Source organism: Heloderma suspectum, chromosome 2 (assembly GCF_057233095.1).
Source record: "Heloderma suspectum isolate Gila_16-S chromosome 2, 16-S_ref, whole genome shotgun sequence".
Taxonomy (NCBI): domain Eukaryota; kingdom Metazoa; phylum Chordata; class Lepidosauria; order Squamata; family Helodermatidae; genus Heloderma; species Heloderma suspectum.
The window spans coordinates 102,245,465-102,258,014 of NC_139459.1; the positions used below are offsets into that span (position 1 = coordinate 102,245,465).

General features: G+C 42.1%; 1 protein-coding gene across 7 annotated transcripts in view; it reads right to left on the minus strand.

The window, feature by feature from the left end:
• Window positions 1-3,478: 3,478 nt before the first annotated feature.
• Window positions 3,479-12,550, minus strand: part of TJP2 (tight junction protein 2) — a 102,477-nt gene continuing 93,405 nt past the window's right edge. For all 7 annotated transcript variants that reach the window (XM_084834338.1, XM_084834339.1, XM_084834342.1 and 4 more), the window contains 6 exons: window positions 10,475-10,575; window positions 9,571-9,783; window positions 8,457-8,567; window positions 7,802-8,137; window positions 6,593-6,678; window positions 3,479-5,007 (listed from right to left, as the gene is read on the minus strand). In XM_084834338.1, coding sequence (XP_084690464.1) covers window positions 4,842-5,007; window positions 6,593-6,678; window positions 7,802-8,137; window positions 8,457-8,567; window positions 9,571-9,783; window positions 10,475-10,575 — 1,013 coding nt within the window. In that variant the 3' untranslated portion in view covers window positions 3,479-4,841. The remainder of the gene's footprint in view (window positions 5,008-6,592; window positions 6,679-7,801; window positions 8,138-8,456; window positions 8,568-9,570; window positions 9,784-10,474; window positions 10,576-12,550) is intronic.

Here is a 12,550-nt window from a genome sequence, read left to right on the forward strand (position 1 = left end):
TGTAACAATTGACTGAAAATCAAAAGCGCATTGCACCATTGCTTGTGTAGGTTGTCCAGAATTTTCACTTCAGGAAGTTTTGACTTTCCTTTCACCTACATATTGACCCCATTCCAACACTGAGCTAGCATTTCAATAGGCTTAAGTGCACTTAGTTATGTTGGGCTGTGGCCCTTATGTGTTAGTTATGTCATAGGTGTAGAAAGTTTAAAATAAGCGAATATACATTGTACAAATAAGCTCCAAAGACTGGATCACACATGCATGCTCATCATGCATCAAGTGGTGATGTTATGTGTGAAAGTGAACCATCGCAGATCAAACACCACCAATACAGTGTTCACGCCAAATACATATTCAATTGCATGTTAAGTGATAACAAGGAGAGGGGAGTTGTGCTTTAAAAGCACTCTCTTCCCTATTCAAAAAGCTATAGCCATTAATTACATTGTTCTTATGAGCTTTGCTGCTATCTTTGTCCTGAAAAGCAACTGTGAAATTTTAATTTTTGACGTCTTTAATTGGGACTCCTGGTACTATATAATTACAGGGCTGTATAAGGTGCCACGTGCATGACTATTCCTAAATTACTATATAATTAAAACTAGGGGTGGGGGAATCCAGGCTTTTGAAGAGGTAAACACAGCCAAGTGATTATCTTCTGTGGTTATCTGAGAACCTTCAGAAAGGAAAGTGAGCTGAGAAAAATTCTGCAATATGGGCCCTGCTCATGTGCAGACAGATAGAAACAGGTATAGCCTTTCACTCACCTGTATACCTAACCATGAAATTCAAAACAAAATTAACCTGACATTAAAAGTTCCCCAGCTGATTATTTTAGCAAGAGTATTAAAGCTTATCCACATATTCAACATTGTTATAAGAATTAGGGACAAACATTGAACTGACACTAACAGTTTACTGTTTACCGGTACCAAGCTTTTGATAAACTCTTACGAGTTACATCATCGGTATTGTCTTTCACTTTAGATGTTAGTCAGTTCACTTATCCATAAAGAGCAAATGAGAAAAGATGCATTCTCTTATTACTAGTTGATGTCCTGTCTTGCTTCCTGGACACCAAGAACATGTTATATCTTCTTAAATACATTCTGAGGCGGTGGGAAAAGGAAGCACAAGTTAATTACCCTTTAGATTGCACTTTTGCAAAGGAATATTTTGTGCGGAGACTGCAAAGTCCAAGTGCAAAAGGTCACACGTTCCCCCCCTCCTTTTAAAAAAAGTTACAGCAGAATAATAAGAGAAAGTGCAGCTCTGCTATGCTTCTTCTCCTATCACTTCTTTAAAACATCCAAAATTCTAGGGACTGGAGTACATGCTACAGTTGCTGTGGCAATTATGCTAAAAACAGCTCTCTGAGGCAAGTGATCTCCATCCTGCCCAAGACATGCACAACGATGCAGTGTCCAGCTTTCACCACTATAAGTTTCCAGGATTCTGCCAGCAGCAGTCACCTACAGGGAGCAGGAGCAGAGAGCTTCAGCATAAAGACAGGAAGGTATCCATGTGGCAAATAGTTCTACAACTTATCGCTGAGAGGTAAGGAGGTTATTTTACCTGTAAAGAGTGCCCTGGCTCGAAGACATCAAAGGATCATTGTGACAAGAGACATAGTTCATTTTTACAATTCAGCTATGGTTCAAATATATTTTTGATGTATTACTTTTTATGCTGCCATTCCATTTGGGAGCTCCAAGTGACACCTGAGTTTTCTCAGTAGTGTCTAGACTCAGACCTGTTTAGTTTCAGAAATTGAAGTACATCAGGGGCCTGCAGGCCATTGTTTAGGCCCCATTCCCCCCATTCATCTGTAAAGCCGACCACCTGCTTTCTTGAACCTTGTCCATCTTGGCTCATTATGAGCTGCAGAGAGATTGGGTGTGGGGATCAGGGCGGTGGTGAATGCCTCCCTTGAGGAGGGAGTGATGCCATCAGCCCTCAAGGAGGCAGTGATAAGACTGCTCTTTAAAAAGCCCTCCTTGGATCCCTAAGTTTTGAACAACTTTCGCCCAGTCTTGAATCTGCCATTTTTAGGCAAGATCATTGAGCGGGTAGTGGCGATGCAGATGAAGGCACACTTGGAAAAAGCCAATTATCTAGATCCATTTCAATTGGGCTTCAGAAACGGCCTTGGTCGCTGTGGTGGATGATATGAGGAGGGCTCTAGATAGGGGTGAATGCTCCTTCCTTGTTCTCCTTGACCTCTCAGAAGCTTTTGATACCATTGACCTCGGTATCCTCCTGGACTGTCTGGAGAGGATGGGCACTGGAGACATCGTATTACAGTGGTTCCGGTCTTTCCTCTCCAGCAGGTACCAGAGGGTAGCACTGGGAGAGGAGGTATTGGACCCGTTGCTGCTCACATGTGGGCTGCCACAGAGTTCCATCCTCTCCCCGATGTTATTTAACATCTGTGTGAAGCCGCTGGGGGCTATCATCAGGAGGTTTGGGGTGCGGTGTCATCAATATGCGGATGACACGTATCTCTACCTCTCATTCAAATCTTCACCAAGGTTGGCCGTAGAATCCCTGTCCAAATGTCTGGAGATGGTGAGTGGCTGGATGGGGAGGAATAAGCAAAAGCTGAACCCTGACAAGACCGAGGTACTTTTGGTGGGAGACAAGAGTAGGTTGGGGGATGTTGACCTGGTGTTGAATGGGGTATGGCTACCCTTGAAAGACCAGGTCCGTAGCCTGGGGGTCATTTTGGACTCCCAGCTGTCCATGGAGGCTCAGGTGTCAGACATGAGCCGGACAGCGTTGTACCAACTCCATCTGATACAGCAGCTGTGCCCCTATCTTCCCAACCATCTGCTCCCATCGGTACTACGTGCCCTGCTCTCTTGTCTAGACTACTGTAATGCGCTCTACACGGGGTTACCCTTGAAGATGGTTCGGAAGCTGCAGCTGGTGCAGAACGCGTCGACTTGCCTGATTAAAGGCAGCCACAGGCGTGATCACATCACTTCGGTGCTGAGGTGGCAGGCATTTGGGGTGGGTTAGGGTATTTTTAAATAATGCTTTAATGAATAATTTTACTGTTTTAAATTGTACCATTGTACATCGCCCAGAGTGGCTGGGTGGCCGGCCAGATGGGCAATTAAGAAATTTAATAAATAAATAAATAAATAATTTCAAAGTTACTGTGAGAACAAGTCTTCTATGCATAGAATGCTAATGCATTAGAAGAACTTTAAAAACCCACCCCTGAATAACTACTGCTCTGTAAAAACAGAGTCCATCTCCTACAGATTTCAACAAAGACCTTAATAAGGATGCACAGGCATAGATGATGAGGGTATGTATCCATCAGCTAAGAAAAAGAGTATGAACTATTGCACTTATGCTATAAATGGTCTCTGTGATGGACAGCAGCATATCGTAAAGAAACTTGATATGCTTATATTATCCACCCCTTGCACCAGGATAAAAAAAAAAAGTTCCACCAATGAGCTTTGTATTAAAAAAGAGATTGCTATTTGGAGTTAAGAGATGACAGTAGACAGAGAAGTATGCACATTTGCAACAGAAGATCTTTAACAGGCAAGGTCACCCCCTCCTTCCCTCCCACTCCACCCATCCACCCCCACAAACTGATAGCCAATGCTCACATTGCTAGCCAGGGGCACAGTTGGCTTTGTCCCTGAAAAATGATTCTGAATTATGGAGTTCACATTCAGGTCCAACGGGGATAAGTTGACAGTAAGCACGTGCATGGGATTGACATACCATAAGAACGTGTATTGCACTATCCTGACCTCTTGTATTTCCAGTGCTTGTAGACCTTAGCACTTAAATAGGCCCCATTGTTAATTTCCTAATATTCTTCTGCAGGACCACCAAATATACTCCCCTTGAAGAGATAATGAAAATACACACTTTGTTAATTGTAGACCAAAAACAGAAATCAAAAAGAAATACCCTCATGAACTGCTTCGTTCCATTTAAATGTCTGATCTCAGAAAACAAAACAGAAAAACCAGTTCAAAAAACAATACTCTTTTAATATTCAAGGCATTATTAAAATGTTTGGTTTTTAAAATCAAATAGAATGGCAACTATTTGTAGAATATATCCCTTTATTATGTCATGACTCATGTAAAAGTTTAAGACACAAATAATCTCATTTATTTTCTACATAATTCTCTCAATATTGGTATGCCCTGGCCTTGTAGCAGCCAGCCTACGAAACAGTCTTTTCATATATACAGTTATTGGTTATGAAAATTGTATACAGATCTATTTGAAGTAGAAAAATAACATCCAAGGTTAAAATGGTAGCCATAAAACATACAAAAGTTAGGCTACAGAAACATTATGGCTTTGCACAAGCATTGAATGTTTGAGAACAATTGAAGACACTTTTTGTTTGAAAGGCACTTGTTTTGTTTTTCTTGCACTAAAGTGTTGCATTTGTTTTATTAAGCTTCCATCGTGTCACAAAAGTTAAAAGACCATTTTAATGAGGAAAAGTTAAAAATACATAGATGCCAGAAATTAATACAAACTTTTAAAATAGATTTTTGATCCTTAAAGGCCATTTTGATGAGGAAAAGTTAAAAATACATACATGCCAGAAATTAATACAAACTTTTAAAATAGATTTTTGGTCCTTTTGTAAAATAGGCAACAGCATTCAGTCAACGGTGGTTCATTCTCTCCAATACTTATATGAAGTTAAGTTCTGCCATTCCAGTGTGTAGATAGATCTTGAGGTCATCAGTAACCCAAATATACATATAGCTCTTGAAAAAAGCCAGGGTTCTATTTTGGCTGTGCAAGTGTGTCTCAGAACAATGGCTCTAGGGCTGCCAATAAATCTATAATTCTGTATCCCTGTATCTAGATGTTGGCCCATAGTATCCACGTTTAGACTGATCAGATAGTTGCCTTCGATAGTCTTCCTCCTCTGCATCGCTGCCATAACTTCCTTGTTTATCTAGGTAAGATCTAGCAGGTGGTTTCTGAGGCTCTGGAGGTCTGGAACTGAATCAAAACACACTAAGTGAACATGGACATAGCTAGTGCTCAGAAAGTGAGTATTCTAAGCAGGTCTATCACCAGGTTGAAGGCAGCCTTATGACTTTCAAGGCTGCTTCAAACACTACCTCCTCCATATCAATGCTGCCAAGAAGCTCTTCCCCATGGCTGTGCTTCACACACAATATCTAAAACTTCCTTACTGCAATCATCTGAATAGACATGGTTCAACATGTGTATGGAAGTATTATCCTTTCCTTTTGGCACCTGAGAAAAAAATCGAAGTGTCACCCAACCACCCACCCCATAGCAGTAAAAATATAAATGGTCTATTTACGTTATTTAAATATAACACTGTGTTAATAACAATTCTTTTTTGCTTTTATTAATGTTGCCAAAGTCACATACAAGAAATTTAATACTACATGTTTGATCATTCACTGCTATTTCACAGTACTCCAGAATCTGCTGCCTGACGTGATCTGCTTCAACCTGTGTCCAATGGTAGGGCCAGTCCTGACTTGGGTTGCTGGTATAGGTGTATGGACACTGCAAGAATCTGAACAGTTGCACTTGGTAAGAAACTTTCAGTAATTACTGCTTGTATGTAGAGCACCGGCACAGGGAAGAGCTTTTTGCTAGCAATGTTTCGATCAGTACTAAATGTACAGCTAATGATTCTTTGGCATTTAATACACTCACACCCCTTTCAGTCTCTGCAAATATTCTTTAACAGCTCAATCCTATGAATGTCTACAAAGTCCCACTGTGTTCAATGGGGCTTGTTTCCACAAAAGTGTGCATAGGGCTGCAGCCTAAATTGATGTGTGTGTTTCTGCCTGTCTGGCTTTGCCTATTCTGTTACCTATAAAGCCTTAAAATGTTAAAAATCTTTATTATAGTAGCATAATAATGACAATACAAATGTACTATACAAAGGACCTAATTCACAATAAAAGGCCAGATTATTTTTGTTAATTATTCTGTGCCATCAGTGTAGCACCTTACAATTTTAACATACAAAAGAGAGACAAATCCCTGAGAAAGGAAGGAGAGAAGAACATGGACAAACTCTGTTACATATTAGGCAACAGGACAAGCAAAAGATTTAGATACAGCCACAGTCAGAGATGCAATTCCATGTACAGGGGGCAAATGGTGGAGTTGTTTAAGAAAACAGGAGACCTTTGTTTGCTAAGGGCAATAGAGTTGGAGGATAGGAGGACATAAGAACAAGGGCCAAAAGACAGGATGGACAAAGACTGTGGACATTTAAAAATAAGGACAAGGAGTTTCTACTGGATACAGACATGACTGGAAACCCAGTGAAAAGATTTGAGGAGGGACATCATGTCATCAGAGCGACAGAAGAGGGGAGTAATTTTGGCACTGAGCAATGTGAAAGCAAGATTATAAATTTAGCTACTGTGGGTAGAGATAAATCAAATTTTAAGATTTTTGATAGCAAGAACATTTAACCAGTTGTTTGTGGACTCATGTCCTGACATAATCACAGTTTCACAAGCACCGTATCCTTATTCAAAAGCACAAAAACATATAACAAGAGCATGCACAAATAAATGTATTTTACCTGGCTGTCTGGGACCAGTTTTGCTCTGGCTTCTGTGTTTTGATAGGGACAGCATAAATGTCTGGGTGTTTTTGAGCTATTTCCACCTATAAAAAGAAAATAGATGATCGGAACATTTTCAAGTTTCTTTCAAACTACAAATGGCTGCCCTCAATACTATTTCCTACAGTGAGATGCGAACACATTCCATTTCTGTCTTTACAGACTGCCACATTATTCAAAATGCATGCAAACTAGCAGAGAGCAAAGTTATTAATACTCCTGGCAAAAAAAAATTATTTATTTATTTATTGCATTTATACCCCGCCTTTTTTCCTCTTGCAAGGAACCCAAGGCGGCTTACATTATCCTCCTCCTCTCCATTTCATCCTCACAACAACAACCCTGTGAGGTGGGTTGGGCTGAGAGTGTGTGACTGGCCCAAAGTCACCCAGGGAGCTTCCATGGCCGAGTGGGGACTAGAACCCAGATCTCCCAGCTCCTAGTCCAACACTCTTGCCACTACACCACACTGGCTCTTTAATGGGTAAAGCCTAAAACTATAGAATCTTTATGTGTGCCATAAGATCTATGGCTTGGATCCAGAGTGGTCCTTCTGAAAAGAGTGATCTAATGGAAGTTGCTGCTTTGGGGAAGTGAAGGGGAGCAATTGTCTTCCTTTTGCAGCCCTCCCATGCTGTTCTGGAGAGTTCTGAGAATCTCCAACCCAGATTTTCAGGGAGCACAAGTGGAAATCAGCAGAAATCCCCTTCCTCTCCCATTTAGGATTAAATCTCTTCCTCCACCCACTGCCCTGCCTGTTCTTTCCTGAAAATCCACACGCACACCAGGGGGGGGGGGGTTGGGGGTTAAAGGAAAAATGTATCCATTGTAATCAATTGAAGCTTTTTTCCCTTTTAAATGCCCCCCCTGGGGGGGGGAATTTCAGGGAAGAGGAACACCCCCACCTCCACCTCCTGAAGCACCATGGTCCCAATCTGAATCAGGGCCACATGTGCTTACATGGAGGTGAAGAAAACTATCACACATAGCTCCATTATACATCATTATCTGAATGTTTAGTTTGGCCCTTACTCGAGTGGAACTCTGATCACAGGATCCAACCCATAATTTTAATTGCATTTTAATAGTAGTTTAATTCAGTGGCAACATATTGTAAAACTGAACAAGTATACAAGGCAAAAGTGGAATCATGGTTCTTTTTAATACCCTGGCATTTTGTGCTTCTTGCAGTTCTTGCATTCTTTGAAGCCTTGCCTTGTGGTCCATTTTCTCAAATATTTTAACTTTCCCCAGCACCGATTTTGGTGTGTTCCCTTGTTCCTCTACACCTTCCTCTGCTTTCTCCTCCACTTCGGTTGGTGGAATGGCTGGCTGAGAGGATTTCAATACAGGACGCCCAAAAGTAGGTTTGATGGCTATAGGGGGAGGAGCTACTTTAGCTGGTACTCCAGAAGTTTCCGTGCTAGCAGCATTAGGGCTGTTTGTTCTAGCTTCGTAATTTTTAGGGATATCATAGGGATCTTCTTTGTTTTGCAGTTTACCCTGTTAATGAAAGCAAAAGCAAGTGTGAGCATTTATAAATAAGTAACAGATTCAGTCTGGAAATGATCAACCACAAGAAATTGGTTAATATAGCTAGTAAAGCCTACACTGATGTCATGAGCTAAGGAAACAGAGACAATTAAGACATAGCTAAACTTATCTCTAGCTCTAGGATGAACATTTGGAGCTGGGAACTAAGCAGGGAATACTGAAAGACATCAGGTAAAATTCTCTTAGAAATGGAACGCTACTAATTCCAGTCCGAATGGAACGCCACTAACTCCAGTTAGTAGTGATATCTCTTTTCCTCTCACATTACCTTTGGAGGCTCAGGCTTGAATGCTGGAGGTGGGCTGGGATCTCTCAGAACTTCCCTGCTACCAGCTCTTCTCATTTGAGTTCTTGGTTCAGGGCTGGATTTCCTTAAACTCTATGGACAAGTAACAGTCGCCCATTATACATACATACATGTAGTTCTTGACTTGTGTGAGGCATAGTTACAACCGCTAGCAAAAAATGAAAGTGATTTTCCTCAGGAAGGGGGTCAATTTAGAGTAAGGATTTGCCAATGATATTGATCGGCAAGATTTTTTGTTTCTATTCCCTGTGTTGCAGCACCTGGCTTTAAGAGTATTCACTGACCTGGTTCGGACGATTAAACAACCTGTGGTTTGTTAACTGTGGGTTGTTTGTGAGCAGTTGGGAATAAGCAAGTGTGTTGGCTCCCAACCACTCAACTGCTTCTGCTTTTGTTAACAACCAATAAACCATGGGTAGTTTCTCCCTCAAAAACCCAGAGTTTTGGGTTCAGACATGGCAAACGACCCAGGAACAAGATATTCCTGGGTTGTTTAGCAAAATAGAAGTGGGTGAGCAATTGGGAACCAGCACACTCACTTGTTCCTGTGTCCTCTCAAACAACCCATGGTTTGTTAACCATGGATTGTTTGTGTGCAAACCGGGTCTTTCTGGCAGTCTGCTCTTTCAGGGCTCCTGTATCCAACATTTGCATGAGGTAGGATTATTCTGAGGCAAAGGTATGCATTGATAAAGCTTGGTTGTCTGTCACATTTGTGGATTATAGCAATTTTAAAGACCTCCTCATAAATGGTTCTATAGTGTACTTCGGCAATAGTGGTTTAAAAGAGAACAAGTCATGACTCTTTCCATAGAAGCTGCAAATCTTGCAGTTTCTATCCACAACCATCTTTTTACAGCAAGTAAACTTGAAGCAGGGAAATTTCCCCTTTTGTCAAAGCAAAAAAAAACATGCTAATCTACCATTTCCGTCCCACTTGTTAGTGCAAACTATGTACACCAATGTCTCAAAATGGCAGTAACTTTTTCCCAGGCATCATTCTGTTGGAGATTTACTGTCAATTTTTACAGTGTTTTGACAGAAGAAAAACACCATCTTATTCTGGACCTCTCACCTCCTCATGCTGCACAGGTTCAGAGGACCGACTAATGGAAGAGACTCTTGGCTCATAGGAAGGCTCATCAAGTTCGTTATCTGTATACGCCCCACCTTCTCCATCAGTGTCTTCCATGTCGCTGATCAATCGGCTGTCACAGCTCAGGTAGTCAGCACCCATAGCTGTTAAGTATGACATACGATCTTCAATGTCATCGTCCATTCCTTCCAGCTATAAAAAGGATTTTGTGAAGAGGTTATGATTTCCTTGTCACATCAATATAACACAGTAAGACACAGAACAAACATAGCTTCAATAAATGGGATTATGTGCAACATAAAAAGCTATTAAAAGACTCAGTTATCAATAGCAACATAATATACTAGAAGGGTTTTTGTGGTTCTTTTTTTTGCTTTGATTCCCCTACAAATCTTTCAGCCAGACTTTTCCCCCCAGGATTATCACAACTGTTGAAATAAAGTTCAGGGACTTCTATATTCTATACGTGGGAGAGTTCTCTGTCCATATAATACAGCGGTGGGGAACCGCCTTTACCCTGAGGGCTGAACTGTTTTGGAAAAGCTCTTGAGGGCTGCATTCCACTGGTGGGCGGAGCCAAAGGAAGAGGGGTGAGGCTAACAATCCAAAAAAATACCAGGATATTGTTGCTTAAAGCTCTTACTGCCAGTAATGTAAGGAGATGCATTTCAACCTTTGAGAATGGGGGAAAATTGCACAAAAGCCAGGAAACCACCAAACGTTGGAAGAAACAGGGCAGGATCCTCTGGGCAACCATAGAGGGCCGGATTTGGCCCCCAGGCCTGAGGTTCCTCACCCCTGATATAATGAGAAATTACCTAGTACCCATAAACTATCTCCTCTCAAAGGAAAGCTTCACACACACACACACTTGAGTATATACCTTTCCTTCTGAAACCCAAACTGCTTCACCCTGTTGTTGCTGAATAGAATCTTTGAGACTGCCATACCAGCCATCATTGGCTGAATTTAGGTCAATGGTAGCTGCAGAGATGTAAAGAAAGAAAAAGAAGAATCACTAGATCTTTAAAACATTAGCCTTATACATTTCAGTGCATTGCTTTTAGTCATTTTCAAATGAACAAGGGCACTTCCTCCATCACGTTTGGGTACCTCACTGGTCACCTAGCTATCCCAGCCATCCTAGGGTAGGATGTTCAATGATTAAAAGCACAGCACAACAACAGGGCAGTGCCCAATCTGTGTAAGTTTAAGGACGATTAAATTAGTAATCAGCTGTGGGTTTTTATGCTAAATTATGGTACCATTTTTTGTGCATGCTTTTGGTCTTAGTTCAGTCACATGTTGGGGTGTCTGTTTTTGTGATACGTCTTCTGTAGCTTATTATTGATTTCATCTTCTCTGACAATCCCCTGCCGCAATTTAAAATCAACACCAAGAGGTGTTAGACCAACCTTTTCTGAGAAACTTCCCTACTCAACCCCTATTTCAATTGGGCAAGGGTCCCCAACACAGCATCCACGGGTTCCAGTGCACCCACAAGGATCTCAGCTCTCCCCAATGCTGTGGCAACTACTCCTTTTTTAAAAATACCTTTGTTTTTGTGGAAGTTGGGAAGTGTAGCAGCAGCTATACCACTGGGGCTGGGGAGATGTCGGGAGGAGGAGTGAGGGACAGCCTATGTCCGTCTTCCCTTCTGCTTCCTGTGGATGGACAGAGCAGGAAGCAGAAGCAGTGTTTCCTGATGCAGAAGGCTTTTTTCATGGCGGTCTGACTCTGGAGGGCTTGCCTACTGCTGACTAACAAGGTTAAATGCTGCTGGGGAGTTAGTGCTCTCTACAGTCTCCCTTGCTGCTGCTGCCACCTCCTTCCCTGCTCGCCATTTACAGACGGAGCTGGCAGCAGCTTGGAAGCACATGTGAGGCTTGCTTTCCATTTGGCACCATGCAGTTGCATTGGGGGGCTTTGCAGTATGCCTCGACATGGGGCTTTGCAGCTTAGAGCACTCAGATGCTGTGCAGCTTTGCATTTGAGTGGAGGGAGGTTTGCAAACTGAGCTGAGAGAAAGAGAAAGGGGGTCTCGGATAAGACAAGAGAGCATTCATACCTCCTTCATTCTCTTCCTGCCCTGCTGCTGCTAGTAATAATCTCTTCTGCAGCATGTCTCTCTCCCTACTTTTCCAAGGGTTGGAAAGACAGAACATGTGGGGGTGGAGGAAAGGGGCTGTTGTGTGGCAGGCACCATCTCTACGCTCTGATTAGGTAGAGCTAGAGGAGGAGTTGAGAAGAAGGGAGGATGGAGGCACGGAAAGTGAAAAAATGGAGAAACCTTTCTTTAATAGCTGCTTCATACAGGTGAGAGGAGAAAAAATTGCTGTAGTCCTCCCTGCCCACAAGTAGTTAAAAGACAGAGCCATCTGAGTCCATTGCTGATAGCTTTTCCCAAACTATTCTCCTTTTTTTTCACTTCCTCCCCTTTTCTCATTCCTTTTCCTTCTCTCCTTTTCTATTGCTTCTGCATTTCTCTCTCCCCTCCCACTACCCCAATTCTCTTTCCTTCTTTCTTGTGATCTTTTTCCTTTCCTTTCCTTTCTTCTTAACTGCTCCAACTCCTGGGGTTCTCCTCTCCCCACCTACAGCATGTGTTGCCATGTTAGTGGGACTGAGGACACATTTAACTCGTGAGTGAGTGAAAGCGAGGGGGTGCATGTATGGCATGGGCAGAGCCATCCTATCTAGGTCTACTTAGAATAAGATTCTCTGAGTTCAATGTGACTTACTTCCGTGTAATAATGGACGAGATTGCCTTAGTAAGGAAGCTCCCATCAGTGTCAGTATCCTTTTTTACGGAATTTTAAAATCTTCCCAGTTAGCGCTGCTGCTCCCTTCTCCTGCCTACCCCATTACATCTGTCACTGGGATGTTGAGATGAGGCCATTCTTTCATGAAGAATAGAAATATTCCTTCCAGCCACCCAGTATACACGCAAACACTGAGA